Raw genomic sequence first — 25,718 nt, 5'->3', positions numbered from 1 at the left:
GCTGCGGCAAGTTGCAGGTTCACCGTCTAGGGTTGCAAGGATGGAGCTTGCATGTGCGGTTCAATCTCAGCCTGTAGCCTCTTCCTCTGTGTCTTTGTCGATGCCTTCTGGCTGTCAGCAGATGAACACCATGGCCTTCTGATCATCAGTCAATAGACTGTGGGTGCCTGTCTGTTCCCATTGTCGTCAGGTCCTGCTTTCTCAGACTGGAACTGCACCAATCAAAGCCGCTGCATGCACAGTCAATCAAACGCAGATCAGGAGTTTGTGTGATGGTGCGGACAGTTTGAGCAAGAGGACGCGATGGTGTCTGCGCTACCGGTAGTCGAAGGGTTTCTCGCTAGGACGCCGCCGCGGTGTTGAGAGCCGGGGATTTCGGGGGTTTTGGGGACGCGAATGCGACCTCACGTGCAGCTGCCGCTGTCAGTGTGGAGAACGGATGGCCCCGCAATTGCGTGGTGCGTCAACGGCCATCAACAACACGGCGCAGCCCTTGCCTTGATACACGTACTCGTCCAGCGGTTGTAACTACCGGAAACACCGCGGCTTCGACGGGCTTTGATAATTGCCTGCCTGCCTGCCTGACACATGACCATGAACTCTTCGCGCATCTAGTCCGTCTCTCCATCGCTGCCTCCGAGCCTCCGAGCCTCTCACCTGCCTCAGTGGCTTTCACTCCGCCGTGTCACCAAGCCGACAGATGGACCCTTGGTCTGCCACCAGCATCAATTGCGCCCCTCCGAGCCTCTAGCACTCCGCCCTAGCTTCGTCTTGTGCCCACAGATGGCCGCGTTCGAGAAGCAGCGGGCTTCAAACCGCAATGCCCCTCCTCTGCCTCCGCGCACCAGCAGCACCCACCTCTCGCCCCACTCGAGCTCTGAAGCTCCGCCGCCGTACACCCTGGTCGATGACACCAACCCTTATCAGTCGCACACGCTATCCGCCAGCGATCCGCGAAACCTGTCGACCGACTCTCTTGTGCCCGTCAACTCGAACCACGAGGGCCGCCGCCGGCTCCTGCTCGTCTACATCCATGGCTTCATGGGAACCGAGACGAGCTTTCAGAGCTTTCCGGCACATGTTCACAACCTGGTGAATATCACGCTGGCCGATACCCACGTCATACATACGAAGATATACCCACGCTACAGGTCGCGGCGATCCATAGACTTTGCTAGAGACGACTTCAGCAAATGGTGAGCCACGCCATGGCATACTAGGGACAAGCTAATGCTCGACGCCAGGCTCTCTCCTCACGAGTCACCGGACACAGATGTGATACTGCTGGGGCATTCGATGGGTGGGCTGCTCTCCGCAGAGGTCGTTCTTGTCCCTCCATACTCCCCCGCGACCGGCCACGCATTCAGACATCGCATATTGGGCACCATTAACTTCGACACCCCTTTCCTTGGCATGCATCCGGGTATCGTGTCCAGCGGGCTGAAGAGTCTTGTCCGATCCAGCCCTGATCCGTCGCCGGGTGCCGCTCAGGGTTCGGATTACAGTACTGCAAATTCGACACCCGCAAGGGCAGACACGCTTCTGCGGAAACCAACTGATCCCAACTACAACCCCGTCTTTCCCAACGATGTCAACCTCCCCGTCAGGAAGGGCTGGAACAGCACGCTGCACTTCTTGCACAAGCATTCAGATGACCTTGTGAAGGCTTCAAAACAATATGTCAAGTCACACATCGAGTTTGGCGGGGCAATGGCAGACTACAAAGGTCTCAAAAGACGTTACGAACGCATCCGTGCTCTGGAGTATGAAGACGAGAATATGCGAAAGATGGCAACCCAGGGGGCCAGGGCACCTCCAAGGGTACGATTCGTCAATTACTACACAGCCAGCACCGGCAGACCGAAGCGGCCGAAGTCCCCGTCGCCCAATCGCGAGGGAAGCAAGCCTGTCGAGATTGAAATGCAGAACATGAATCTCACGCCTTCAACAACGAACAACTCCCAATCCAATCACTCTAGTTCCAGGTCTCTAAGCCCAAGGATATCAGTCGACGAACACCGCGGCGGTATCGTAATCCCTAAGAGACCCTCCATCCCCTCATCACCCTCCTCTTCCGGAAGCTCGCTCTACGAAATGGGCCGCGCCTCCCCTACGCCCATACCCGACTCGCCCACGCCCTCCCCGCCTCAGCCCTTTGCCACCCCGTCAGCTTCCACCACGTCACTCGCGCCCACTACGACAGCCTCATCAGCCCTCACAGGAGCAAGTCTGTCGCCGACCCCGTCAGCAGTGCCATCTCTCCCACCGATACCGCCAATGCCCGCCCAACCCACGCCTCCAGACCTCTCCCAATACCCCGACAAAGACACCCGCAAGATCGCCGAAAAAGACCACGAGCGCGCCATGAAGGCCTACAAACGCGCCCTCAAGGACCGCGACAGCGCGATCAAAGATCGAGCGAAGCTTGAAGAGAAACGACGAAAGCAGGCTGAGAAGCAGCGCGAAGAAGAAGAGGAGGCTGCAGAAAAAGCGGCCAGAAGCAAGATCACCAAGCCGAGAGAAATGACGCACGACGAGCGCGAGAGAGAGCGCCTCGAGACCGAGCGCCTGCGCATGGAGCGCGAGAGTCGACGAATGCGCGGCGAGCCCTCTCCTCCCCCATCTGCGCCGACCGCCGCACCACCGCCACCCCCAATCTCGACCGCAGCCCCCTCAACCGAAACCTACGCCTCCGACTCATCCTCCTCATCCTCCTCCCCATCCTCCCCCTCCTCCTCCTCCCACCACCGCCGCCCCTCCATCACCAACCCCTTCCACCGCCGCACCTCCAGCACGACCCCGACCCCCTCAACCAACCCCTCAACCTTCCCCCAACCCGCCGCCCAAACCACAGAAACAAAGAAGAAAAAAGACAAGAAGTTCTGCGTGCTGCCCTCCAAGAACGAGAAGGGCGAGCGCGACCCGACGTGGGTGCGGGTGTATATGGAGGGCGTGGACGAGGTCGGCGCGCATTGCGGACTGTTTTTTATGGGGGAGACGTATGAGATGCTTGTTGGAGATGTTGCGGGACGGGTGGAGGAGTGGGTTAGGGGGGGTTAGTGGGCGGGAATTGGGAGTGTGAGGGGAGCAGGGGATTTAGGGGCGCGATGGTGAGGGTTGGGGACTGCCCGCTGGTGGCGTTGGGGGAGGGATGGAGGGGGTAAGGGGCGTGGTGATGGGAATAATGTGGGGGACTGTATATGAGAGGGTATGGCAGAAGACGATTTTCCTTCTTACTTCTTTTCCCCTTCGGCGGCGAAAGGGATTTTCAGTATGTCTAATATCCACAGAGAAATGATACCCATGCTGTCCTCACCAGACCTCGCTCAAGATGTATTCAGTATGAGGATGTTCATTCAGTGATATGCTTGACCACCCCCACTCAAACTATCTCACGTCTAAAGTCAAGATAGTAGCGCCGCAGTTCCTTTGCCTCAAAACGTTGAGATCGAGTGCACATCACGTCGTGCGCATATATGGCCTCACCGCGAAACCCATGCTTCACCAACCATTATCTACACTACCGCCTATATTAGGCTGCAAGAAGTACGGAAGAGCTATTTAATTAAACCTCTATACATCTTCTATCTTTATAAGAATTTTGTTGTTTTATTGGAAGGGGGCGTGGTGACGGTAAAGCGAGGCACGGGTCAGATAAACACGAGTTTCATAGCGAGATTTCCGCGGTGAGAGTTTTATTGCGCACGACGTGGTAGGTAGGTAGGTGGGTGGTTAGCCCAACCGCACCGAGGCTCAGAGCAGCCGCGCTCGCGTGCACCAGAAGGGAGGAGCTCGAGCAACTATGTAATCGTATGTTTGTGAAAAGAATCACATCAGAGCCGGCGCTTCGGTTGTTTTCGGCGCTTAGTAACACGGTCGCAAAATGCTGAAGTCCATATTCAACAGCAGCACGGAAGCAAGATGATTAATGTGGTTATATAATACTCTATAGTGTATGAGTCACCCAGGAGCACCATAGAGGAGTTGAGAGCATGAGATTTGGACGGATAATTGCGTTGTTGTTACTTTGTTGGCGTTCCTTAGCAATATGATTCTTTTCACGAATATACAATTAGCTCAACCTCGACGCGTCCACGGAATTCTGCTTCTCCTTATGGAGTAACGTTCCGGCGCCGGAACGTTACTGCTTGATAAAAACGAGAAATCTAATAAGATTTCTCGCCGTCTAGAGGTAAATCTCGTATTTATCGAGATAAGCTAACCCTAACCACTAATATTACGAGATCCGACTAGACACGTGACTAACCCTAACCCCTAACTAATATATATACCACTAACCCTCTCCTAATCGCCCATATCAGGGCTGAAGCCCCTAGGCTCCCCTAACCCTAATCGCCTCCCTTTGTGGATATATTAGGGGTGTGGGTTGAGAATGTTATTACACGTGACCGTGAAACGTCGCTCTGCCCCCCAGTAAAACGTTACTTTTCGTGAAAGAAGCGCTTCTTCTCCGAGCCCACGCCCGCTCTTATCCGCCTACCTAATCCGTGGTGTAACAAGGCAGACAAGGCAGACAAGGCAGACAAGGCATACAAATCTGTGACAGTTGGGCAGTGTTGCGTAGCCGGACCGGCATAGAAGTTTGACTGCTGCCTAGCAGGTGCTATAATTTACTACTCGACCACAACACAAATGAAGCAAATAAGATCTAACACGTTAGAGCGGGTTGACTTTGCTGCGCATCCTTTTTTCCCTTTACAAGACAGCTCCAATCACTTATATCATGGCGGAGGCCCTTGCTGGAGTTGCTGTAGCTGCTTCTTTTACCCAGCTCCTTAGCAACATCATCGGTGCGACGCAAGGTATTCGATTCTCATTGCTTTGAAACTCAGCTATTGTTAACTGGGAGACTAGACATTACAGACTTCTACGGAGCTTTGAAGGATGCATCTGCTGAAGCAAATCGTCAACTCAAGAGAATCGGTCTTGTGAGTAGAGAAAATTCAATACATGCAGTAGTGAAAGACCCTTGGTATGGACAGACCGATAGTAACGGTCCTGATTTACAGATTCGAGCGCGATTGGAATGTCTCCAAACCTTAGTTGAGGACATCTCAACTGAGCACCCGATGCTCCCTCTACGGCAGCGGCAACTACTTAGAGCGACGACCCATAGCGTATGGGAGGCTTTAATTGAAGTGCAGAAGGGTCTCCGCCCGTTCCGCCCGGGAGGCGATAAATTCAGGAGTCAACTGCGTTGGGCGTTCCTAGATAGGCACACGGTCAAGAAGCTACAAGACAATTTGGCAGAAGCTGAACGTTGCCTGGACTCATTACTCCAGATAATTGGGATGTGAGTGGTTCCGTCCGATGGAGTTTCCGGCATCCTAGGGACCGAGCACTATGCACATCGCATCTCTCATATGCTTCAATCCCGCTCTACGAGGCTGACCTTCGCTGCAGTCGTATGACGACCCTGAACCAGGCGTCTATCGATCAGATAATTTCCAATCATGCTGTGCTCAGAAGCGATTTGGCTAGTCTGAGGCAACCGACAACAATCGTCCCAAGTCCTGAGCTTTCTGGGAATATCCAATGCCGTCAAACTCGAAACTATCCCAGAGTTTCTCAGGGAGACTTCCGCGCACAAGCCCCGTTTCTCATAGTGAAAGGATCGTGGCTGAGCATAATTGGGCTTTCGGGCTCAGTGGGCTTCTATGCAACGGAAAAATTCCTCCATCAGTCTATCTGGTTATCATTCGGATTTCGACTCCCCTTTGGTCTGCTGTCCAAATTACTCACAGCCGAGTTGGTCACATGTCATCCCAAATCTTGCTGGTCAGACATTTGGGTTTCATCCGGCCGTATTCGTCTCCGAAACATGGTGCCACGCCACACAGACTTCTTGCGAGCCTGTTTGCGGGCTGACCTGCATTCAGCGAGGTGGCATCTTGAAAATGGCACCGGAAATGTCAATGACGTAGATCCCGACGGGGCATCACCTCTACATGTAAGTCTACAAAGGTAAATTCCAAACACCCCGCTAATCTGAGAAGTACGCAATTGAAGCGCGAGATCATCTCGTATCTCAATCTTCGAAAATTGAACTGGTGCGATTCTTGATAGAATCCGGCGCCGACATATGCGCCACAAACTCAGAGCAATTGTAAGTTTCATAGGAACCATTAGGATTATCGACTGATTAGATAAAGGACAGCTCTTCATCTGGCATGCAGAGGGCGCAGTCATGACCTTATCAGGTTACTCCTTCAGCATGAAGCCCCTCTAGATGTGGTGTCAGCATATGGGGATACTCCCATGTCAGATCTTGAGTGGATGAACAACAACTCCCGTTTCGAGAGTTTAAAGCTCCTATATGCCGCTTTACCGATCGATTTTGGCATCTACAAAACCGAATACACGATACTGCACTCTGCCGCTCCGTACGCAACAGAAGAGGAAGCATCATGGCTCTTAGAGCACGGTGCAGACGGTGGAGCTTGCACCCGGAGCGGTTACTTGCCACTTCACCTTGCTGCAGCTAGTGGCAACTCTGAGATGGTTTATGCGCTCGTGGAGCATCGTGGAGTTGCAGATCTCGAGAAACGAGATGCCGCTGGCTGGACCCCTCTTCACATGGCAGCATTCCGCGGAGGTGCACATAACATGCATAATGGACGACCGACAGTCGACCACATGTCAGGCTCGATGTATCAAGGAGATTATTGTGGCACAATTGCTGAATTGATGTATGCTGGGGCTGACATGACGGCTCAAACGACAGATGGTCAGTCCCTAACCCCTTATGAGCTAGCGGAAATGCTGGGACCTGAAGAGCATTCTTGCTACCTGTTTGTATCACGCGATCTCGGAAAAGATATACCCCCTAATGCTTATGATGAGCGTTTTTGGGACACTTGCAATGGCGATTGTCATTGGGGAAAGATTGTATATGTTCCGCGCGGCAGATGGCCTCCAACAATTGTATACCCCTTTGATATGGTTAAGATCTGAATCGATTTTACTAAGTACACCGGACAGCTAAGCTAGTAAGATAGCTAAAATGATATTAGGCTACTCACGTTTTAAGTGGAATGTGAAATCGATCATCTGTGGCCGTATATGAAAGAAGAGACTGAGGTTCTGCGTATAACAGCTCATGTTGCTGACGAAGATCCTTGGACTCGACGAAGTTCAACAGCATTAAGGCACCGTCATTCTTGAACAGTCATGTACCATCACCATTTACTAACAGGTCATACATAGAAACACGCTTAAGACATGCTGGCTGTCCTTCCGCACTTGCTGAAGACAGTCACATCTGACAAGATGCGTGGCGGTTGGGAAAACTATCATTTTGATTATCTTCTAAGAACTGCTATCAGCAACCCGCCCGACGAGTCGTTCACATCAAAAGCGACAATCAGATAGCGTAGCGAAATTTTTTTGATTCTTTCGTACACTCACCACACAGCTAGAATAAACACAAGAAGAACGAACTCCCTCCAGGGTGACTCAACGGCACAAGGCGAGAGCGTGCGCTGAGCAAAGCAAATCATCCAGCCATCCAGCCATCCAGCCATCCATCCATTTTCGTATCGAGCGTTGAGAGGAGTGAAATGATGCAGAAGTTAAAAGTAGAAGTAAAATGCCGCTGATGTAAGAAGAAGAGAAGGAAAAAAAATTGAATCATGCACAGTGAATGTAAACAATTTTGCCGTGGCCCATCCTTGACTCCCGTACCGTAGCGAGTGATCACTCCGCCGTCGTCTCTTTTCTTAGTCTCAATCTCTTACTACACCATCTCCTCACCATCTCTCAAGTGTTCAGGTTCGGGATAATTAGAACCCCCGAAACCCAGGTCCACCAGCATGCATCAGATTGCGATGGAAGTTGCCAATGGGCTGGAATCCTCTGTTTGCCCTTGTTAGTATTTGCTCACGACTCCTTCCCACATCTGTCCCAAAACAGCGCAAGGAAGACTTACTTCGCAAGATCAATCCCCTCCTCCTCCTCCTCATCCACCTTCCCGACTCCGTTCATCCCACCAGCTCCACTGATCCCGTGCACACCACCCAACCCACCAATCCCCAGCCCCCTCACCGGCCCCGGTAGACCTCCCATACCCATCTGCACCGGCATGGCCATCCTCGGCGGCGGGCCGAGCGCCTGCAGTGCTTGAACTCCACCAGTCGCGGTGCTGGGCCGCGTAGGGCCTTGTCTCGTTGCCGGGCGCGAGAGGGTGCGCGTGGGGGACATGTCTTCATGGGAGTCATCGTGGGAGTCGTCTGCGTCTGAGTTGTGCTCGGCCTGCTCCCGGGGCTCTGCTGAGACCATGGGGGGCGGGGACGAGGGGTGTTGTGCGTGCGCACCAGTCTTGCCTAGTTGCGTGGCGCTGTCGTGCTTCGTGCCCTCCACCTCTGTGCTACCGGACTCGCCGGCCTGGCCAACAGGCCCGCCTTCCTCAATCTCGTCTCCTTCGTCGTCATCCCCCTCCATCTCCTCAACCTTCCTCTTGACAGGACTGCTCCCCCACCCCACCACCCTCCCAGGCGTAAGCGCATGATCCGCAAACTTCCAAAACGGCGCCGGGGAGCTCATGATGTTATGCATGAAGTGGCTGGGTGCGCGCATCGAGCTCGGCGGCGCCAGGCTAGGTTTATGCCGCTCGACCAACGGCGTCATCAGCATGCCCTGATGTCCGTCCTGCGCATAGAGCGTCGAGCCCATCGCTGGCGGTGAACCCTGGGATGCCGCTTCCGTCAGCCCGACGTGTGAGCGGCGCGGCGCCGTGCCTGGCGGATTCGGGCCGTGCGCGGAGGCGTACTGCGGGTGTGGGGCTGAGGCGCTGCGGCTGCCGTCGTTGGCGGAGATAGGGGTGCGGGCTTCAGCTGTGTGAGGTGGGGGCAGGTCATTCGTGCGTATTGTAGGGCGGCGCGCGGGGCCGCGGTCGGGGGTGTAGCTCTCCTGGGCGGTCGGGTAGGCGGCCATCAGCGGTGGCGTGACGGAGCGGGGGCTAGTCTTGATGCGCTCGGTTTTGATGCCGCGGCTGCCGGGGCGCTGGTGCTGGGGGACGCCTGCGAGGGCGCCTTGGAGGCGCTCCGAGGCTTGCATGGCTGCGGGAGAGTTTGGCCCGGAGGACGCGGAGGGCCGCATGCCGCGCGTAGGTGGGATAGCTTTCTTCATGAATTCTTCGAGGTGGTCCGGCACGATTTGCCATTTCATGCCTTTGCCGGGCTCGTGCGTGTCGCGGGGTACCTTTTCGAAAGACTTGTTGAGCGAAAGGTTGTGGCGGATGGAGTTCTGAGTTACATGTTAGCAAGTGGTTACGGTGACAGCAGACGGAGACGCGAGCTTACCTGCCATCCTGTGGCGGTGTGCCTGTAGAACGCGTAATTCTCCCGGACAAAGTCATAGATTTTGGACAGTGTAAGCTTCTTCTCATCCGTGCCTAAGATCGCCTGACCGATGAGCTGTGCATAGCTGTGCGGTGGTTTGAAGTCCTTGCTTGATTCGTCGGCGTAGTCAATCTCTTGAGTGCTCTCAATCACGAGTCCACGAGAATACGCAGGCGACGCTTTAACCCTCACCTGTCCTGGCTTGGTTCCGGGAGTACCAGGCTGCGCAGAAGTAGACGATGGCATCACAGCAGCGGAGAACTGCCCATGACCGCTGTGTTGTGGCGGGTGTTGACTGTAGCTCTGTGACGATTGCTGGTAAGGTTTCTGCGCACCAGCACCAGGTCGCGGCGACGAGGGTTTGAGATGGCTCTGCGGTAGACGAGGACTGTCCTCATCCCCTTCTTCCGTATCGTCGCCGTCCTTCGGCTGCTGCTTGACACGATTCATAATGGCCTGGGCAATCTCGACCTCACCGTCCGGAAGCAGGAACATCATCTCCGTCCCATTAACCGAGAAAACGGATCCCGAACGCAGAACCGTCCTCTTGCCGTGCTCGACATGAAAGTCATCCACTCGAAGTCCATTGCGGCTGTTCACAAAGAGGACCCACTGCTCATTGTCGGCATCATACTCGATAACTGCATGGAGCCTGGAAATGCGGTTGTCCGGTCCCAGGTCGATGTGGATTGGGAAGGCAGCATTGGGGTCAGGCGAGAGCTGGGATGGCGAGACGGGAGCCTCGTTCAGTGGACCAGCCTTGAGTGCGGATCGGGGAGCCTCTTTGCCCCGGCCAATATTGATCCCAGGGGTTTTCATGTAATAACTCCATTGTCGACCAGCAATCTTTGCGTAAGCCTTCCTGGTGGACGGGTTTTCTACATCCAGGTCGTTGGAGAAGTCGACCACGGCTTGAACAAACGCATCTGAGGTCCTCAACCGGCTAATAACCCTGAGAGTCTCGTCCTCGATCACTTCGCTAGTGTCCGCCTCGTCGTTCGTGGGCTCGACGGTCGCTTCTCTGGATACGGCTGCCTGTATCGTAGTGCTGCGGCGCTCTGCACCATTGGCGGTCGTGCGGGCGCTGTCGGGACCGGTGACCTACACCCAGATGTCAGCAGCCTGGTCTGTACTGCATATAGGGGCTGCACTCCGACTACTCACCCGCCTCCTCTTTCTAGACGGCGTCTGTATTGACTCCGGGGTATTCGCATCGGATCGCTGCTGTATCTCTGTCTCCCGGCGCGAGCGGGTGCGGCGGGTCGAATTTGGCGGCATCTTGGAACTGTCGCTGCTTCTGCCCGGTGCGTCTGCGATTTGCGAAGTGCGAAGTGTGAGGTATTTATCTTTGGCGGGTTTTGTGCAGAGAAAAACAAAATTCGTGAATCAACCACGGTTGGGGTACAGTCGTGGAGTGTACCGTGGGAGGGCTGCTATACTCTGCTTAACCCACAGAAGGGAAATTACAACACTTCGCGTAAGGAACTCGCTCAGCGAGCAGCGGCGGCACGTGTGAAGTACTCGGTGAATCTGAATATGTGGGCTGTGATGTCTTTCACGGCCGTATGAGGCTGGCCGGCTGCTCGGAAGAAGCGACGGTGGAACGTGTTGTGTACGCGAAGCGGAAAAGCAGAAACCGTGGTGGCGAAGGATGACCGGTACACCAACGTCGACGACCGGAGTTGACAGAGCAGCTGTCCGGTAGCGAAACAGAAGAAAAGTGGAAGGGCCAGCGTTCTGAAGAGTAAGCACAGTGGTGCACGCGCGATTGTCTGGCTGGGGGCGATTGTCGTGGAGTCGCTCCTGCCTTTGCGGTTTGATTTGGAGTTTGGTAAATCGCGAACTGCTGGTTGTTATGAGAGGGGCAGCTTGTCCGTCGGGTCCAGTGCGCGCTGCTGGTGCGAAGACGCCATCCACAGGCCGTTGGTCTTGCGATCACGTTCAGTCGTGTTTACCGTGGGCGCGCAAAACAATGACGAGTTCACGGGTTCACGAGTTCTCGAGTTCTCCCCAATCCCGTGCTCGGTTGGTGGACTCGGCCGTGGGGCCACACCACCTGCACGCACCGCAAAAATCACCACCAGCACGCGCTAGCAGAAGCCCTTGCTATCGATAAGCCAAAAGTACTGTAAGCGTCATCGCACATTGAAGGGTGCGCTCCATCGGGGTTACGAACGCCATCACGGTTTGTGCTCACGTTTGAGGATCTTGGAGAGGAATCGTGCAGGGAAATGCATGGTGCTGTTCGGCATTGGAATGTGTTTTTGATCCTGTAACCCTCCGTACCCTCCCATTACGGCCGGCGCCTTAGTTATGGCGGTAGTAGTAGCTATGTACAAGCAGTCGTGCAGTGTTCGTTACGTGTCTTCGTCATTACCCTTCTTCAAGCAGAGCCATCCCTCTTCATTGTCCGAGACTCTTGCATGTTCCACCTAAAGCTCCAGCGTCCCAGTCAGTGGCAGGTTCCTGCTCGAGCTGCCGACGTGCACCGTCTTGGGATAGTCCGAGATGAACCAGTTCTGGGTAACCGTGTCCCAGTTGCTGATATCCCTCCTGGTGATGTCTGCAACAAAGGTCGCGCTCATGCCGGTGTCGATGCTCAGCCGCTGGAAATCGCGCAGAACCCGGATGGGGTCATTTGGTCCGCCAAGGCCGATATACAGCTGTGGGATTTCTTCACCATTACGCGTGCCGTTGTTGGTGATGGTGGCAGTAACGGTGAATAGCACGTCGTACAGCTGCGGGTTCCCTCCTGGAGCGCCGCCTGCTGCGATACGTGGCTGTGGTGCGCCGCTAAGCGCGTTAGGCGGAATGTATTGTTCTGCAGGCAGGCCGTAGTCCGACGAGTTGGCTGCCGTCGCCGCGTCAGTACTATTAAGATACGGGTAGATATATAGCGGCACGGCACTAAAGTTGGCCGGGAACTGATAGTCAGCGAGGTTGCGGCTGAAGTTGCCAAGAACGGGCGCCGCGGATGTCAGTCCGGTTGTCGGAGTGTACGCGCCGGCGCTGCGGCGAGCGATGTTCAGGTTCGAGTATTCGAAGCTGGTGTAGCTAAGACCGAAGCCGAACTCAAACACAGGCTGGATATTGGCACGGTCAAAAGCACGGTAGTCGATAAAAACGCCTTCATAGAAATTGTCCTGCGGTGCGGCGCCACCGTTGTTGGGCTGGTATAGAAGGTCAGTGCCATAATCCCGACGGGATGCGCCGATGGTAAATGGCAGCTTGCCGGCTGGGTTGATGCGGCCGAATAGGATGTCAGCGATCGAGTTACCAGACTGCTCGCCTGGAAGACCGGCCCAAAGGATAGCGGTCACGTTCGGGTTGTCAACGAAAGTGTTCGTGAGGACAGGCCCGACGCTGTGGATCACTACAACGGTGTTGTTACACCGTGCAGTGACGTTCTGGATCAGAGTCTCTCCGTTATGCCAGAGGGTAAGGTTTTGACGATCGCCCTCATTACCATCCACGGAGATGTAGCCCTCACCACTATCGGCGTTAACGAACACAATAGCAAGGGTTGCCTGACCAGCAAGTGATGCGATCTGGCTATAGGCGTAGTCGTCAATAACTGACTGGATAATCCTATTATTGTTCTGGACCTCCTCCTTAATCGCCTCAAGTGGCGTGATAAGGTAGGGGAAGTTGGCAGTCCCAGAGCCCCAGCCCATTGCTAATGTACCGTTATCGCAGCCTCGGTCTGGGCAACCGTTCGGTCCCCACGGGTTCTCGGCGGCATCGCTACCGAAAACAGCCGTGAAACGCTCGTTATTAGCAAGAGGGAGCACACCAGTGTTCTTTAAAAGAACGGTAGAGCGAGCAGCTTGATCACGGATACTTCTGCCGTGCTCGTTGCGAACGTCAACGTGGAAGTTAATCTGCTGGTACCCTAGCTGAGGAACCGGGTGTCGGTAGCCGAAAGTGTCTCTATTCCAGGAGTTGAAGTTAGTCGGTACTGAGGCCTCATCGCGGCCAACGAGGTAGTAGGCTGCCATAATACGGGTAGCCATATCGTCGATACGCCACTCCGGAACACTTCCGTTGACGACAGCGAGTGTGAGATTCGGTCCCTGTGAGATGATGTGATTAGCTGGAGTCCGACCATAAGATAGGCGCTTCCGACATGACTTACCCAGAACGAGGCACCAGTGAGGAAAGAAGTGTCACCAGGCATGGCCATGTCCATACCAGCCAAAGCGTTGCCGACGCCAGAGTGCTGCGCTTGCCAGTCGCTCATAATGAATCCTTGGAAACCGAGCTCGCCTTTAAGGATATAGTTCTGGAGGTAGCTGTTCTGGCATCCATAGGAGTTGTTGATCTGGTTGTACGAGCACATGATAGCTCCCGTGCCGGCGCGGACTGCATCTGCGAAGGGCCTGATTTCGTTAGCTTTGGATTCACGCACGGTACCGCGTGCGAATTGATGGCATGATGCCGCGGATCTTAGGAAGCTTATTACTCACCAGAGGTAGAGCTCGTGGAGCGTGGTATCATCGATGTTGGAGCTTAGACTTTCCGAGATATTAAAGCCATAGCCAAATGCTTCTGGGGCTTGACGGAAGCGTTCTTGCTCGTTGCCGATATAGTGCTTGGTGGTAGCAACAACACCAGCATCTTGGATACCACGAACGGTTTGGGCAACTGCAATGCCGGACAGCACTGGATCCGGGCTGAAACCTGTGAGGACAGCGTCAGTGGCTGGACTGTTGCATTTCAGGGTACTAGAAGCTCACCTTCCCAGTTTCTGCCGCCCGCGGGAGTTCTGCCCAGTGGTCCAACAACAGGGCCTAGCTGAACATCTATACCCTTGCCGCGCATCTCCACGCCCATCTCATACCCGCGTCGGTACCAGAGACCCCTGTCCCAGGACGCGGCGACAGTGCCGCCAGCGGGGAATGCAGAGTTGTGGTCAGCTAGGAGTATGTCAGCACTCACGGCCTGCGCACTGGAGGGGCCTTGGGCGCCTACATAGACGGATGCCCAGAGGCGAATCTTGCATGCAGAGCGATGGGAAGCCGAGTCTGGGAATTGATCCTACGTTGCCGACGCATGCTTCGCCCTCCCAACTGCGAACGCGTTAGTGGTTCTGCGTGCCGCGTACGACAGCTGTCAGCTTACCCAACACCTGTCGTCAGGTTGACCTTCTCCATCAACGTCAGCTGGCTGACGAACTGCTGAGCCCTTCGATAAGCCTCAGCCCACTCGCCAGAGCCGTCCATCCATGGTGAGGGATAGAACGGCGGCGACGTGGCATTGAAGAGGTCGACACCCGCTAGAGCTGGGCTCTCTCTGCCAGGATATGTGGTGTTGGGGAACTGCAAACTGTCAGCCAAGCTGTCGAGCTTTTTGACAGTGACAGGGCGCAGCTCCACAGGGACACTTTGAAACCGCGAAAACTGCGATTGACGGACTTACAGGGAGAGCTGATGCATTTCCAGTCTGAGCTTCGGCTAGGCCAGCGGCAGCCAGCAGAATGGCTGAAGCTTGGTAAAGCCACATGATCGCCTTGTTCGTGAGACGAAAACGAAAGTTTTGGCTCTGGCAAACCACCAGGAATGCGATTGACCACAACGACGAGCACGAGAGAGGGTTTTCAAGTGAGGAGGTAGCTCTTTCCTGAAGAGGGGAGCTGCAAGGAAAAGAGCTCGAATTTGTACCTCGACAGCTGGGCCAGACAGCTAGAGCAAGCTCCACGGCAGCAGCGTCACTCTCATGACCCAAGCGGCAGGGATTCAATTGACGCTACTGCAAGCTCTGTGCGGGGAGACGCGGCGGGGATGCTGTTCCTGTCAACGGGGCCAATTGCAGCGTGACATGCTTGACGTCTTGTCATCCAACAGGGCAGCAAGGCAACCACCGGGCTTTGGTCGGGCGAGCTTCACTTGATTTCACCACCGAATCTCTCCGCTTTCGGCACCAACCACGGGCACCAACGACCGAACATGTTGCGGTCAGAGCTCTTGACGGGCTCCTTCCTTTGTCCAAGTCTCGACACACTGACCGCCCAGGTGGGAAGACCAAGGCCGCGATATTGAGTGCTACTATGGAAAGCCCTTGCATCGTACATCTCTCGTGTTCGAACTTGGTTTGTCTGACTCGACACCTCCGCCGCTAACAACGGCAGAGCAACGACATCGTTGGAACACAGCGGGACGCATCATGCTAAACGTGTCCTGACCCTATCATTTGCCATGAAGATCTCAGCCCGGCAGTCACCATCAGTGAACGGACGAACGCCGGAACAGCCTCGTAAGCCCTCCAAGAGCTTGGTAGTGGGGAAGCAGCTGCGAGGTCGCTTCATGGGGTGCGGGGTCGGAGTTACACGCTCAGGTCGCAGCTGCGAGATCTCAGATGAACTACGCCGAGTCGTTGGTGAAAGTCTGTCCTTGGAAGATCGTGTCCACGGTGCTAAACCCTTGCAGGAAGGTCGGCAGCAACTTACAGCGGAGCTTCTTCGGGTACCAGCCTCGCAGCCAGTCTCACGAGAGGGGACAGCTCCATTCATCGCAAAGAGGGTGTTCATCCGGCATCCAAAAAGCAGCATGCAACATGTTTAAAAACGCAGATCAGGGCATGCACGTTGCTGACCGCGATTCCAAAGCTCCCGCAGTTCAACCGCGCGCGACCTCGGGAAATTCTTGAGATCTTCGCGCTAGAACTCGGCTCACTTTCTAGAAAGATGCAAACCTAGCAGGCATCTTCCCCGATGCTGCTCTATCACGAACTTGACTACCAAAAACGCAACTCCATTTACGAGTGCTCGCCTCCTGTTCCAGCACACGTACGGTCGTGGGCATGTGCCAAAGCACTGTTGTGGTGCCCTGTAGAGTAGCCTTACCTACACCTCAGACGCTAGACCCGCAAAGCCGACGTCATCAAGGATTATTTAAGCGGAGCGCGCCCAGGCCAGCATGAGGAGCATGAGGAACTTAAGAAGTAACGCTGATCCAATTACGGAGTTGCGAACTATATCACACCGCCAGTTACAGGAGAGGAAATACCAACGATCATGACGGCGGTCTAGGTCATCAGAGGCCCTAAGCTCTCTACCGTCTGGAACCCATGGCTCTTAAACTCATGCCTAAGTGGCCTCAAGCTTCCCGCATCCAGATGGGCGGTAATGCAGGTGAATCGTCGTCTGCCGTGTGATATTGCTCACAAACGCATGATTATCGCTGGTCTGTGGGAAACCATTCGCGCGCCTCGAATAGACACATCGTCACTGCCTCCGGTATCTGAGTACCAAGACCATGCTTTCAGCCCTGTCCTAGAGCATCGATCTTCGTACGTTCATCGATCCGTCAAGTTCGTTTAGCGGTCCCAAGCCCAGAGTTAGTTCCATACGCCGCTTTACATCATTACTGCGTTGTCGACAGTCTATTTAGAGTAACACTCTAAGCTTCAGACACACAATCTGATCATGCAGGTTAACTACACAGTCGATGCTACCTCCGTCTTCAGTCTGATAAGATGAGTCCTCTACCGTAACTATTAGAGCATTCCCAAGCCCTCTTGAGTTGAAAGTCCCCCGACACGCCTCTCAGAGATACAGGGAAGCTGTCAAACAGCGTCACTCAGGTTTCTCGGATCAGGTGGCTTACTGTAGCAACAGGACCACTCGACCCGTGTACTCCCAGACGTAAGCTCCTGGGATGCACCCACTTAACTTGATACAGTAGGTAATTGTTCCTCCATAGCGTGGATCTCCTTTTGAAGTCCAGATGAGAATTTCACACTTAGAACCTATTTTTGAGCTCCAAGTTCCGTTATCAAAATCACGACAGGGAGAAACTCGCTTTAGGTTGCTTTCTACGGCGCAGATTTCATAATAGGTATTATCATCAAGCATCATAGATACTAAATCCTCAATGTATCCGTTTAGCTTCACATGATCAATTACTTGAGCAAAGAGTTTCTACCGCCTCTTGCATCTGCATCACTTCTGGAGGCAATCAGCAAAGCTTCAACCGCAAGCACAATCCCACGAATACCTTGCCTTCATATGTGCTGGTGGCCTACTTAGCAAAGCCCATGCAACAGCTTCGGTTAGCCTACCTGGATGATAACATGAACACGGATTGCTTATATTTTCTCGATCTCTGTTGTCGAAATCGACGAGGCAGTCGTTCATCTCCTGTGATTCGTGCAGTGTATTTGACACGGTTTCGAGGTACGCTCAACCCACATCTATGTCTCCGAGCTGCAGCAGACGCAGCAAAATCTATCCATGCTTGACACCTACCCATTCAGCTCATACTCTCGAGGGCTCTGAAACATCCACTACGCTCACGCACCCCTCCCCCTTCCCATTCCCCTTCCCCGCCCCCTCCCCCACCCACCACCGCCCCTCTCCTCCACCTCCGCGACGACCTGCCCGTCCCTCACGACAACCCGCCCACTACCTCCCCTTGTCCGTTCCTCCACCCGCTTAAAGAACTTAAGCGGCACGACCCCATTCTCATCTCCCTCGGACAGCACGACCCCGTTCTCCGATCTCCAAAACTCTAGCCCCGCAGCCATCGCAGCAGGCAGATCAACATAAACCAGAATCGTCGAGCTCGTGCGCATACCGCTGATGACCGGGGGCGTCGAGGTGCGCTGCGGCTGCTCTGCTGATGACTCCGCGGTGGTAGTGGCGAGTGCGGCCGTGTCGAGTGCAGTCTCCGCGCCAGCTGCTACACCGGCGGGCTCTAGCTTCCCCGCCGTCTCCGCCTTCACGTCTTCTTCGGCTACGGGCGCAAACCCCTTAGGTAGGCCTGCGGCGAAGTGCACGTGATTCCTTTTCATGCGCTTCAGGCCACCTGATTTCAGGATCAGTGGCCATGCCTGGTGGGTGGTGCCATGCACGACTGTGTCCGGCAGGTCCGGGTCGTTGCCCGTGATGGGGGTTAGGAGGCCTTCGGAGGAGATAGCGATTGAGTGGCCCTGCGTGGCCCGTATAAGGTAGTGAGACGGGTCGTCGTCATCCGGAACGTCGAGGTTGGCGTTGCCGGTGGTGATCGAGGGTGCGGAATCGGCAGGCGTCTCGACGGCTGATGATGGGGTGGTAGTAGCTGCGGAGGAGGAGGAAGCCGCTCGGATCAGAGAGAAGCGCTGCTTTTCGTTTGTGGCGACAATGGCCCGGATTTCGGGGAAGGTTGCTTTGAGGGAGCGCATGGTGCGGGTTTGGAGCTGGGGGCTGTTAGTCGGTATGTCCTAGTGTTGTAGACGCTCGCTGTATTGATGATGATGAAATGGAAAGGCTACGGGCGGGAGCCTCAAACTGACGATGGTGCGGTGGACAGGGTTGAAGCACAGCAGATGCTCGAGACATTCGAGACTCGCTGAAAGATGTGAGGACCAAGGGATATACTCCAGGAAAATGAAGCACTCTAACACCATGCCGAAGATTGTGTGTAGCCTATCTGGGCTGATAAACTTATAATGAATCAGAAGAAAGTAGCAATACAAAGATATGAAAACCAATCTAGTGTTCCCGTAACGAGGAGAGGTTTGCGCTGTAGCATAAAGGGTGGCCCTTCCGCTTAGTGTCTTCACCCAGTCTACACAGACTTGAAAAGTTCAGCAAGAAGTATTGACGAAATAGTGAACAGAAGTCCGAGTAAGCACCTACGAAATCAGCGACGTTGACATATCCTCCTTCCCCGAGCGTCAGCCCTTCCTCATTTGCGGAATGCCGCAATATTCGGCTCATCTTCTTCGAGACCTGAACATCTCTAGGCAAGCCACCGCGGCCGCCACGGCCTCTGCCACCGCGACCGGACATGGTCGACAATTTTCGGAAAATGAAAGGTAGGACTGTGATATACTGGCGGGTAAAGACTTGGTTTTAGGCGGATACGTTTGGAGACTCGGTGGAGGTTTTGGGCCTGTCCCGGTGATTCCTGATCAAGACTCAACGGAAGCAAACTATCTATTCCGTTCCTCTCGTGAAGCTAGACAGCACGCAAATTCACGCTTCTGAAGTGGGAGGTTACGAAGTGTCGGTGTTGCTGCTCGTGTGTGTATTCTGAAAGTCGCACGTTCAGGATCTGAGTCACGGCACGACAGGCACGTAATTTTGACAGCATGGCCAGAAAAAGCAGTAATTCTATAAGACTGCACGTGGACAGCAGCTAATTTTTAACGGCAGCATCGTGAGTTTCTCTTAGCACTTGCAAAGTACTAGTATATCCCACTACAATTACTGCCTAACCACCCACACGCCCTGCACCGTGATTAATCTTTACATCACACGACTACATGTTTCATCTCAAAACTCCACACAAGCACCCGCAATCCGGCACCGAACAAGTCTCATGCCTCACAAACCAATTCCTCGCACAATTCCCATGCCATCCATGCTTACACTTCATGCAGAATACCATACTCGCCCCATCATCTCTCTCCTCCGCCGCTCTCGCTCCTCCCTCCGTCACTGGATCGACTGTCCCAAGATAATGATTACAGATGCCACAGCGCGGCATACGCCGTCCACAATGCGGACACACCAACCCAGCATTAGCACTAGGCGAAGGCTTAGGAGTCGCCTTAGGAGGCACGCCAGGTGGTAACTTGGCCCCGTTGTTGGAAGCCTTCCTGATAGGCTCAGGTATGATGTCGAGTTGGCCGTCCGGACGCCGAGCAAGTGGCAGATTGCAGTGAAGGCACCTAATCGCGATTTGCGGTTTCGGCTGATGGTTAAGGGTTCGCCCTTCACGATTGACCGCTAGCCGGTTGTGCGCGGCTATGAAACGGGAGCGCTCCATGAAGCAGCGCCACATCTGCATCTGCATGAAATACGTTTCCTTCCATACCTCGTAGCGTGGGTCGTTCATGTAGACTGGGCAGGTAAAAGACAGAGCCAGGACGGCGGTCTGCAGGTCGTAGTACTTGGTAATGTAGTGTTCGAACAGATCGACCGCGCGCTCGGAAAGGCCGGTCAGGATAAGGCCGGAGATATCGCCGTAAATGACCGTTTCCGACGTCGCGAACTTGAGGAACTCGGTCAATCGAGTGTCGTCAAGGTGTTTCAGAGCGACGCCAATGCGGTCCGTGAGGGAGAGCTGTATCATGTTGGTAACAGAGGTCCAATCACCGCTGATGAAATAGGCCAGCAAGGCTTTGAGGTAGGGATCATCGGTCTCTTCTGCCATCCAAGAGCACATATCCCGCTGTTCAGCGTTGACGGAGTCACAGGCGATAACGGCACCAAGTCCAACGTTCTGGATCAGACGCTGCTGAATAGCGTACCTCAGTAAGTCTAAAGCGACGTCCTTATGACCTTTGAAGACAGGCACGACGATCGCTTTGTAGGGCTGTCCGCTTTGCAGTAGCTCCTTGCAGTAATCACGCAAGCGGTCTTTGGAGGAGATCCAGCCGCACAGAGAGAGACATAATTGACGATGTGCGGGAAACTTAGTCTGAACGCCTTGGAATGCCGTAAGGTCTTTGCTTTGCACAACTGCCTTCACTGCGTTGCCGAAATCCGCGTCCGATATTGAATCAGAACTGATGTTGATCAAGCGGTGGTGGTAATGTTTCGGACCCAGAGTATTGCCCCAGATGAACGAAACTCCAAGATAGCTGAGGTCAAAGCCCTCGGCGGCCATGCCTTGGTCTTTAGCCATATCTTCCATGCGTTTAATGAGCTCCCACATGTCGACGAGCCAAGGATCATTGGCTACGATCTTCTTATTCTGGTCGCATTTGAACAAATAGCCCTCCTGGCACCTCCACTTCTGGATGTTCTGGAGTCGCAGCGCCTCGACCAAGTCAATGTCAACGCTGGGGTAACCTAGAGTCAAGTTCTCCTCGTGCAGTTCGTGGCTACTCCTGACGACCTTGCCGCCTTTCGCAGGCGTTTTGTAGCTGAAGTGTTCCAGGCTCAGTTCCTTCTCAAAGCGGACGGCAAGGCTAGGCTTCCTGTCCTTGTTAGAAGAATTGCCCGGCTGCTTGCTGGCGAGCAGTCGCTCTTGTAGCTTGGTTAAGTGTTCAGCTACGGTAGTTTCGGTCTTACGCGCTCGGATGAATTGAGGCTGCAATGCATCTCTGCAGATTGCGAGTTCGTTGAAAGCTGTTAGATGAATGTGCGGAGGCGGTGTGGGAATCTTCAGCAACTCAACCTCTCGGGTGTGATGTAGAGCAAGTACTGCTGGACCATCAGAAGGGCTGCCGGGACTCATAAAATCATAGGCCATGACACGAGAGCTCTCCTCCCGGCCATGATGCTGGTCGTACCAGGGATACTGAAGGTGGTGAGTCATTCTGGTATAGTGCGGAGAGCTCCAAGACTGGCCACCGAGAGTGTTAGGAGGCCCCACTTGAAGTGCATTCTTCATTGAGTGCTGAGCAAGCTCAACAATCTTGATTTCTCCCATGCTGGACAGAACACCAAAACAACCTCGTTTGGTGCCAGAGAAGCGAAGCATCCAGATGTTGGAGTTCTGGCTGTTATCCACCGCTGGCCGGAGCTCCAGAACAGCACCCGTAGGATGGCCATCAGAGGCAGGTGTAGATGGATTAGAGCGTGCGGCGAAGCGACGGTCCCACACGCTTACAACAGGATCCCCTTGGGGGCCAGCAGAGCAAAAGTAGTTCTCGTCCAACGGATCAATAGCAAGATTGTGGACCTGTCGTGTAGGAAACTGAGCAGCGCCAATCCCCGCTGGGTCTGTGAGAAGTATGTGATCAGTATAAGTAGAGAGAATGGGTCAACAGACACGCACGGCATGTGACAGCCAGCGGCATAGGTGAATCGTACCTCGAAGGTCATACACCCTTATGCATTGGCGAGCCACACCAGCGACTAGCGTGTTAGGCTGCCCAGTAAAGAACTTAATGCTGGTGATGGCCTCGGAACTCGCAAGCTTCTTGTACGGTTCTTGATGTGATTGCAGGGAGCCAATGTTCACATCATAGATGTTCATGCAAAAGTCATTGCGGACTCTGTCCAGGCCGGTAGCCAAGAGGTTGTCTGCGCTAAAAGCTATGGAGTTACATTTTCGTTTCTGCTTGATGGGAAAAACATAGTTGAATTCAGATTGGGGGCGGTCTGCATCAAGCGTGAGCAGAGTTGCCTCACCAGAGGCCGAGCCGATGCCAACGAAACGCTCGTGGGTTTTTGACCAATCGAATGCGGTGAAGTTTGGTAGCTTGTCGCGCTGAACAAGCTGCTTGTAGGTGACTGTGTTGTTTTCTTGGGGGCTCTCAAGCTGGCATAGTCGAAGTCGATTGTTAGCCACGTCGACAATCGCAAAGCGCGGCGAGCCTTGTGTAGAGTGAGGCGACCATCGAACGGCCGCTTCCATAGTTCGAGCTGCAGGAGACGGTGAAGAATCTGGTGTATATATAGACGAGGTCAACGATTTGAGAATTGCGGTTCGGAACGCTCAGGTAAGGAGCGAACTCCTATGATCAGCTGGCAGGTCACATCTCCCTCGCTCCGCCTTGAGCAGACGGGCGATGGAAGGGGGAACGAACGTCCAGGGCTTGGTAACTTTGCTGCCGTTGTTGCTCAAGTACCCCAGCAAGCCCAGATGTCGTTTGTGGGTAAGGATGCTTGGCATGTTCGGCGGATCTTCTCTCCGAAGTCGTCGTCATTGTTTGTATCCTCAAGCCACGCGGTTCTTTACATTGCGGCTGCATTACAGCTTGCTCCCCTTCCTGGAAATGAGATTTGAATTGGCGTGGTAAAGTTGGCTAGCCGCTTGTATTTGAAGGTGGAAGGCTTTCTGCGAGGGAGCGGCCAGGGTCGCGGCTGAGCTCCTTCCCGACTGCGTTGAGTTAGACGCGGTCAGGTGGCCGCATATGGTTTTAGGAGTCTTTATAGAGAGCATACCAAATGCCTTGCAGTTCCTGACTCCGTCCGATTCTGTTCATGCCGGTGCTAGAGTACTTAGTTTGCATGTCCTACAAACGGACACACCATTGGACCCTGGTTCAATCTCTCTCTGAACTCTGCCCAAAAGAGCAGTCACGATCCAGAGGATTCTGGACACCTCTCTTTCCTAAGCATCCAAGACCTCGTAGTGTCTCAGAAACTTTCTCATTTCAGTACCGCCCTCTTCAGTATTTCAGTACGGCTGCCGACATTCAAGCGAGAGACAAGCGCAATCTCTCTCCCTTCACGCCCGTTCTTGCACCGAACAACTCTACCACCATGGCTCCAATTGACTTCGAAGCCCTCCAGGCCGCAATCCAGGAAGATCTTAATGCTCTGCCAGATCTTGAGGATGGAGGTGTACCAGTTCCTCCAGAGGGAACTGCACCCCAGCCAACATTTCAAGTCGAAACACGCCCTACCCGCGAAGACACGTCTCCTACGGACAAAGCAAGCCAACTCACCGACTTCACGGAAGTGACCAAGGCCGCGTCTACGCCGAAGGCAGCCGCGACTGCACGCTTTAGCGGCGGTGAAGTGCCTGCGCCTGTTGCGCAACTTCACCGATCAGATGACAATAAACTCGGCCAACTTGCACCTTTGCAAGACACTTTCTGTCCCATCCTCCCAGTCAGTAAGTACTGCTACAAGTTCATTGGCAGGAGGCATTCCGAGACTGTCGCAGAGAAGTTCTTCAACGGCGGCAAGTTCTGGCAGAGGACCTGGGATCTATATTACGTCTGGCCCACTGAGGACTGCTCCTCGTACAAGCCTCTGATCCTTGTCCCTGAGCATCAGGTGCAAAAATTTCTGGACGAGATCAACGCCAGTTTCACCGACATCGAGATCAAGATTGAGGACTACCAGCGTGAGGAAGGACTGGTCATCAATTTCCCAGATCACCCACGCTGCCGCCCGCGCTATCTGGGTCGCTCCACATCTAGAGACCAATACGACACCATGGCAGTCGACACACCATCAATTACGTTTAAGCCTGCCGGCGAAGGCGATGTCTCACCACCGGAAGAGCGGACCTTGGAAGCGTTCAAGCAGATGGTGGAGGATGCCATCGAACTGAACAAGACCAAGAAAAAGGCGGAGAAGGCCAAGAAGAAGGAAGCGCGTCTTGTCCAGCAGCAGAACTGGGGCCGCCAACTGAAGCGCAGCCAGCGGTATCTTGGTATTCGACCGCAGCGTGACGATTCAGGTTAGATACATCCAACATTTAGTACAGCGCATGATTCCTGGAAAATTGCTGACCTTGGAGCAGCTCCTAACGACAAGGCCGTGCCACCAGCAACTACTCAAATCCCCGCCATCAACACTGCTGAGGCTGCCCCATACTCGTTCGAATCGTCGGTCGTGTTCATCTGCGTGGATGTTGAATCCTATGAGCGTGATCACAGCTTGATCACTGAAGTCGGCATCTCTACCTTGGACACGCTTGACCTGGTCAACCTCCCACCCGGCAAAGATGGCGAGAACTGGATGTCAAAGATCCGCGCCCGCCATTTCCGCATCAAAGAACACGCGCATCTCAACAACACGGAGTTTATCAACGGTTGCGCGAATCGATTCGAATTCGGTCAGAGCGAGTTCATCAGCTTGGCAGAAGCTCCCGCTGTTGTCGCCACGTGCTTCAGGACGCCATTCTCCGGTACTGGCGCTTACCGCGCGGATGATCCCTCACCTCTCCGCGCTGCAGTCCACAACCCTCAGCCGCCGTCGCAGCCCGAGAAGCGCAACATCATTCTGCTTGGCCACGACACTAACACCGATGTTCGATACCTGCAAGCACTGGGCTACAACCCCTTAAATCTATCTACGTTGGTCGAAACCCTAGACACCGTGGTCCTCCACCGGGTGTACAAGCGCGACGCCCAACCGGCATCCTTAGCACGCATCCTCTACGAGTTCGACATCACAGGCTGGCACCTACACAACGCCGGCAATGACGCCTACTACACCATGCAAGCCATGATCGGTATCGCCGTCCGGGATGCGGCCAACAGAGGAAACCCGGAGGTTGAGAAGGCAAGAACTGAGGCTGAGGAGGAGAAGCTTAAGGTCGCCACAGATGAAGCCATTCAAAAGGTCCGCAACGATGCTGAAGGATGGAGCTCGGCTGAGGGTGAAGATGGAGGAGCTCCCATCCCGCCGGACGACTCGATGCCGGCGCCTGCATCCCATGGCTACAAGCCCAACCGTGCAAATGCTGATCGTGGAGGACCTCGTGGTCGTGGCAACGGCTACGGTAGAGGCTTGCACCGTCATGATAGTTCAACTCAGGGATTCGACCTGCCTGTGCGTCCGAAGCCAAGGGTGAGGAGCAGAGACCCGGGCCCGCTGACGGCGAAGGTGAGGCTGTGCGAAAGCGCTTGTTTGAGATAGTGCTTACAGCTGTGCAGGGATCTTCGTACGAAGAAGACTGGTGAAGGAATATGGACTGATGTGGTTTGATCGGGTTGGGAGGCATGTTTCTACTTTTTCAAAAG

At 54.3% G+C, this 25,718-nt stretch overlaps 5 protein-coding genes across 5 annotated transcripts; 2 read left to right on the top strand and 3 right to left on the bottom strand.

Annotated features, from left to right (window-relative positions):
* Positions 1–783: 783 nt before the first annotated feature.
* On the top strand, positions 784–3,060 carry W97_02617 (uncharacterized protein; the record flags this gene model as incomplete). The annotated part of the gene is made up of 2 exons (XM_007780517.1): positions 784–1,196; positions 1,245–3,060. 2 exons carry the CDS (start codon positions 784–786, stop codon positions 3,058–3,060), a joined length of 2,229 nt encoding a protein of 742 aa, XP_007778707.1.
* A 4,884-nt stretch (positions 3,061–7,944) lies between these two features.
* Positions 7,945–10,637, bottom strand: W97_02616 (uncharacterized protein; the record flags this gene model as incomplete). The annotated part of the gene is made up of 3 exons (XM_007780516.1): positions 7,945–9,264; positions 9,321–10,460; positions 10,524–10,637. 3 exons carry the CDS (start codon positions 10,635–10,637, stop codon positions 7,945–7,947), a joined length of 2,574 nt encoding a protein of 857 aa, XP_007778706.1.
* Positions 10,638–11,791: 1,154 nt separating this feature from the next.
* On the bottom strand, positions 11,792–14,861 carry W97_02615 (uncharacterized protein; the record flags this gene model as incomplete). Its single annotated transcript, XM_007780515.1, has 7 exons — positions 11,792–13,432; positions 13,495–13,738; positions 13,826–14,039; positions 14,096–14,275; positions 14,331–14,428; positions 14,481–14,677; positions 14,778–14,861. The coding sequence occupies 7 exons, from the start codon at positions 14,859–14,861 to the stop codon at positions 11,792–11,794; spliced, it is 2,658 nt and encodes an 885-aa protein (XP_007778705.1).
* Positions 14,862–17,648: 2,787 nt separating this feature from the next.
* Positions 17,649–22,651, bottom strand: W97_02614 (uncharacterized protein; the record flags this gene model as incomplete). The annotated part of the gene is made up of 7 exons (XM_007780514.1): positions 17,649–18,533; positions 18,976–19,160; positions 19,340–19,477; positions 19,627–19,788; positions 19,849–21,184; positions 21,251–22,014; positions 22,105–22,651. 7 exons carry the CDS (start codon positions 22,649–22,651, stop codon positions 17,649–17,651), a joined length of 4,017 nt encoding a protein of 1,338 aa, XP_007778704.1.
* Positions 22,652–23,502: 851 nt separating this feature from the next.
* Positions 23,503–25,614, top strand: W97_02613 (uncharacterized protein; the record flags this gene model as incomplete). The annotated part of the gene is made up of 2 exons (XM_007780513.1): positions 23,503–24,430; positions 24,494–25,614. The coding sequence occupies 2 exons, from the start codon at positions 23,503–23,505 to the stop codon at positions 25,612–25,614; spliced, it is 2,049 nt and encodes a 682-aa protein (XP_007778703.1).
* Between the last annotated feature and the right edge of the window lie 104 nt (positions 25,615–25,718).

This window comes from Coniosporium apollinis (assembly GCF_000281105.1).
Source record: "Coniosporium apollinis CBS 100218 chromosome Unknown supercont1.10, whole genome shotgun sequence".
NCBI lineage: Eukaryota > Fungi > Ascomycota > Dothideomycetes > Coniosporium > Coniosporium apollinis.
The sequence above is the reverse complement of the archived record's forward strand: the minus strand, read 5'-3'. Positions and strand labels throughout refer to the sequence as shown.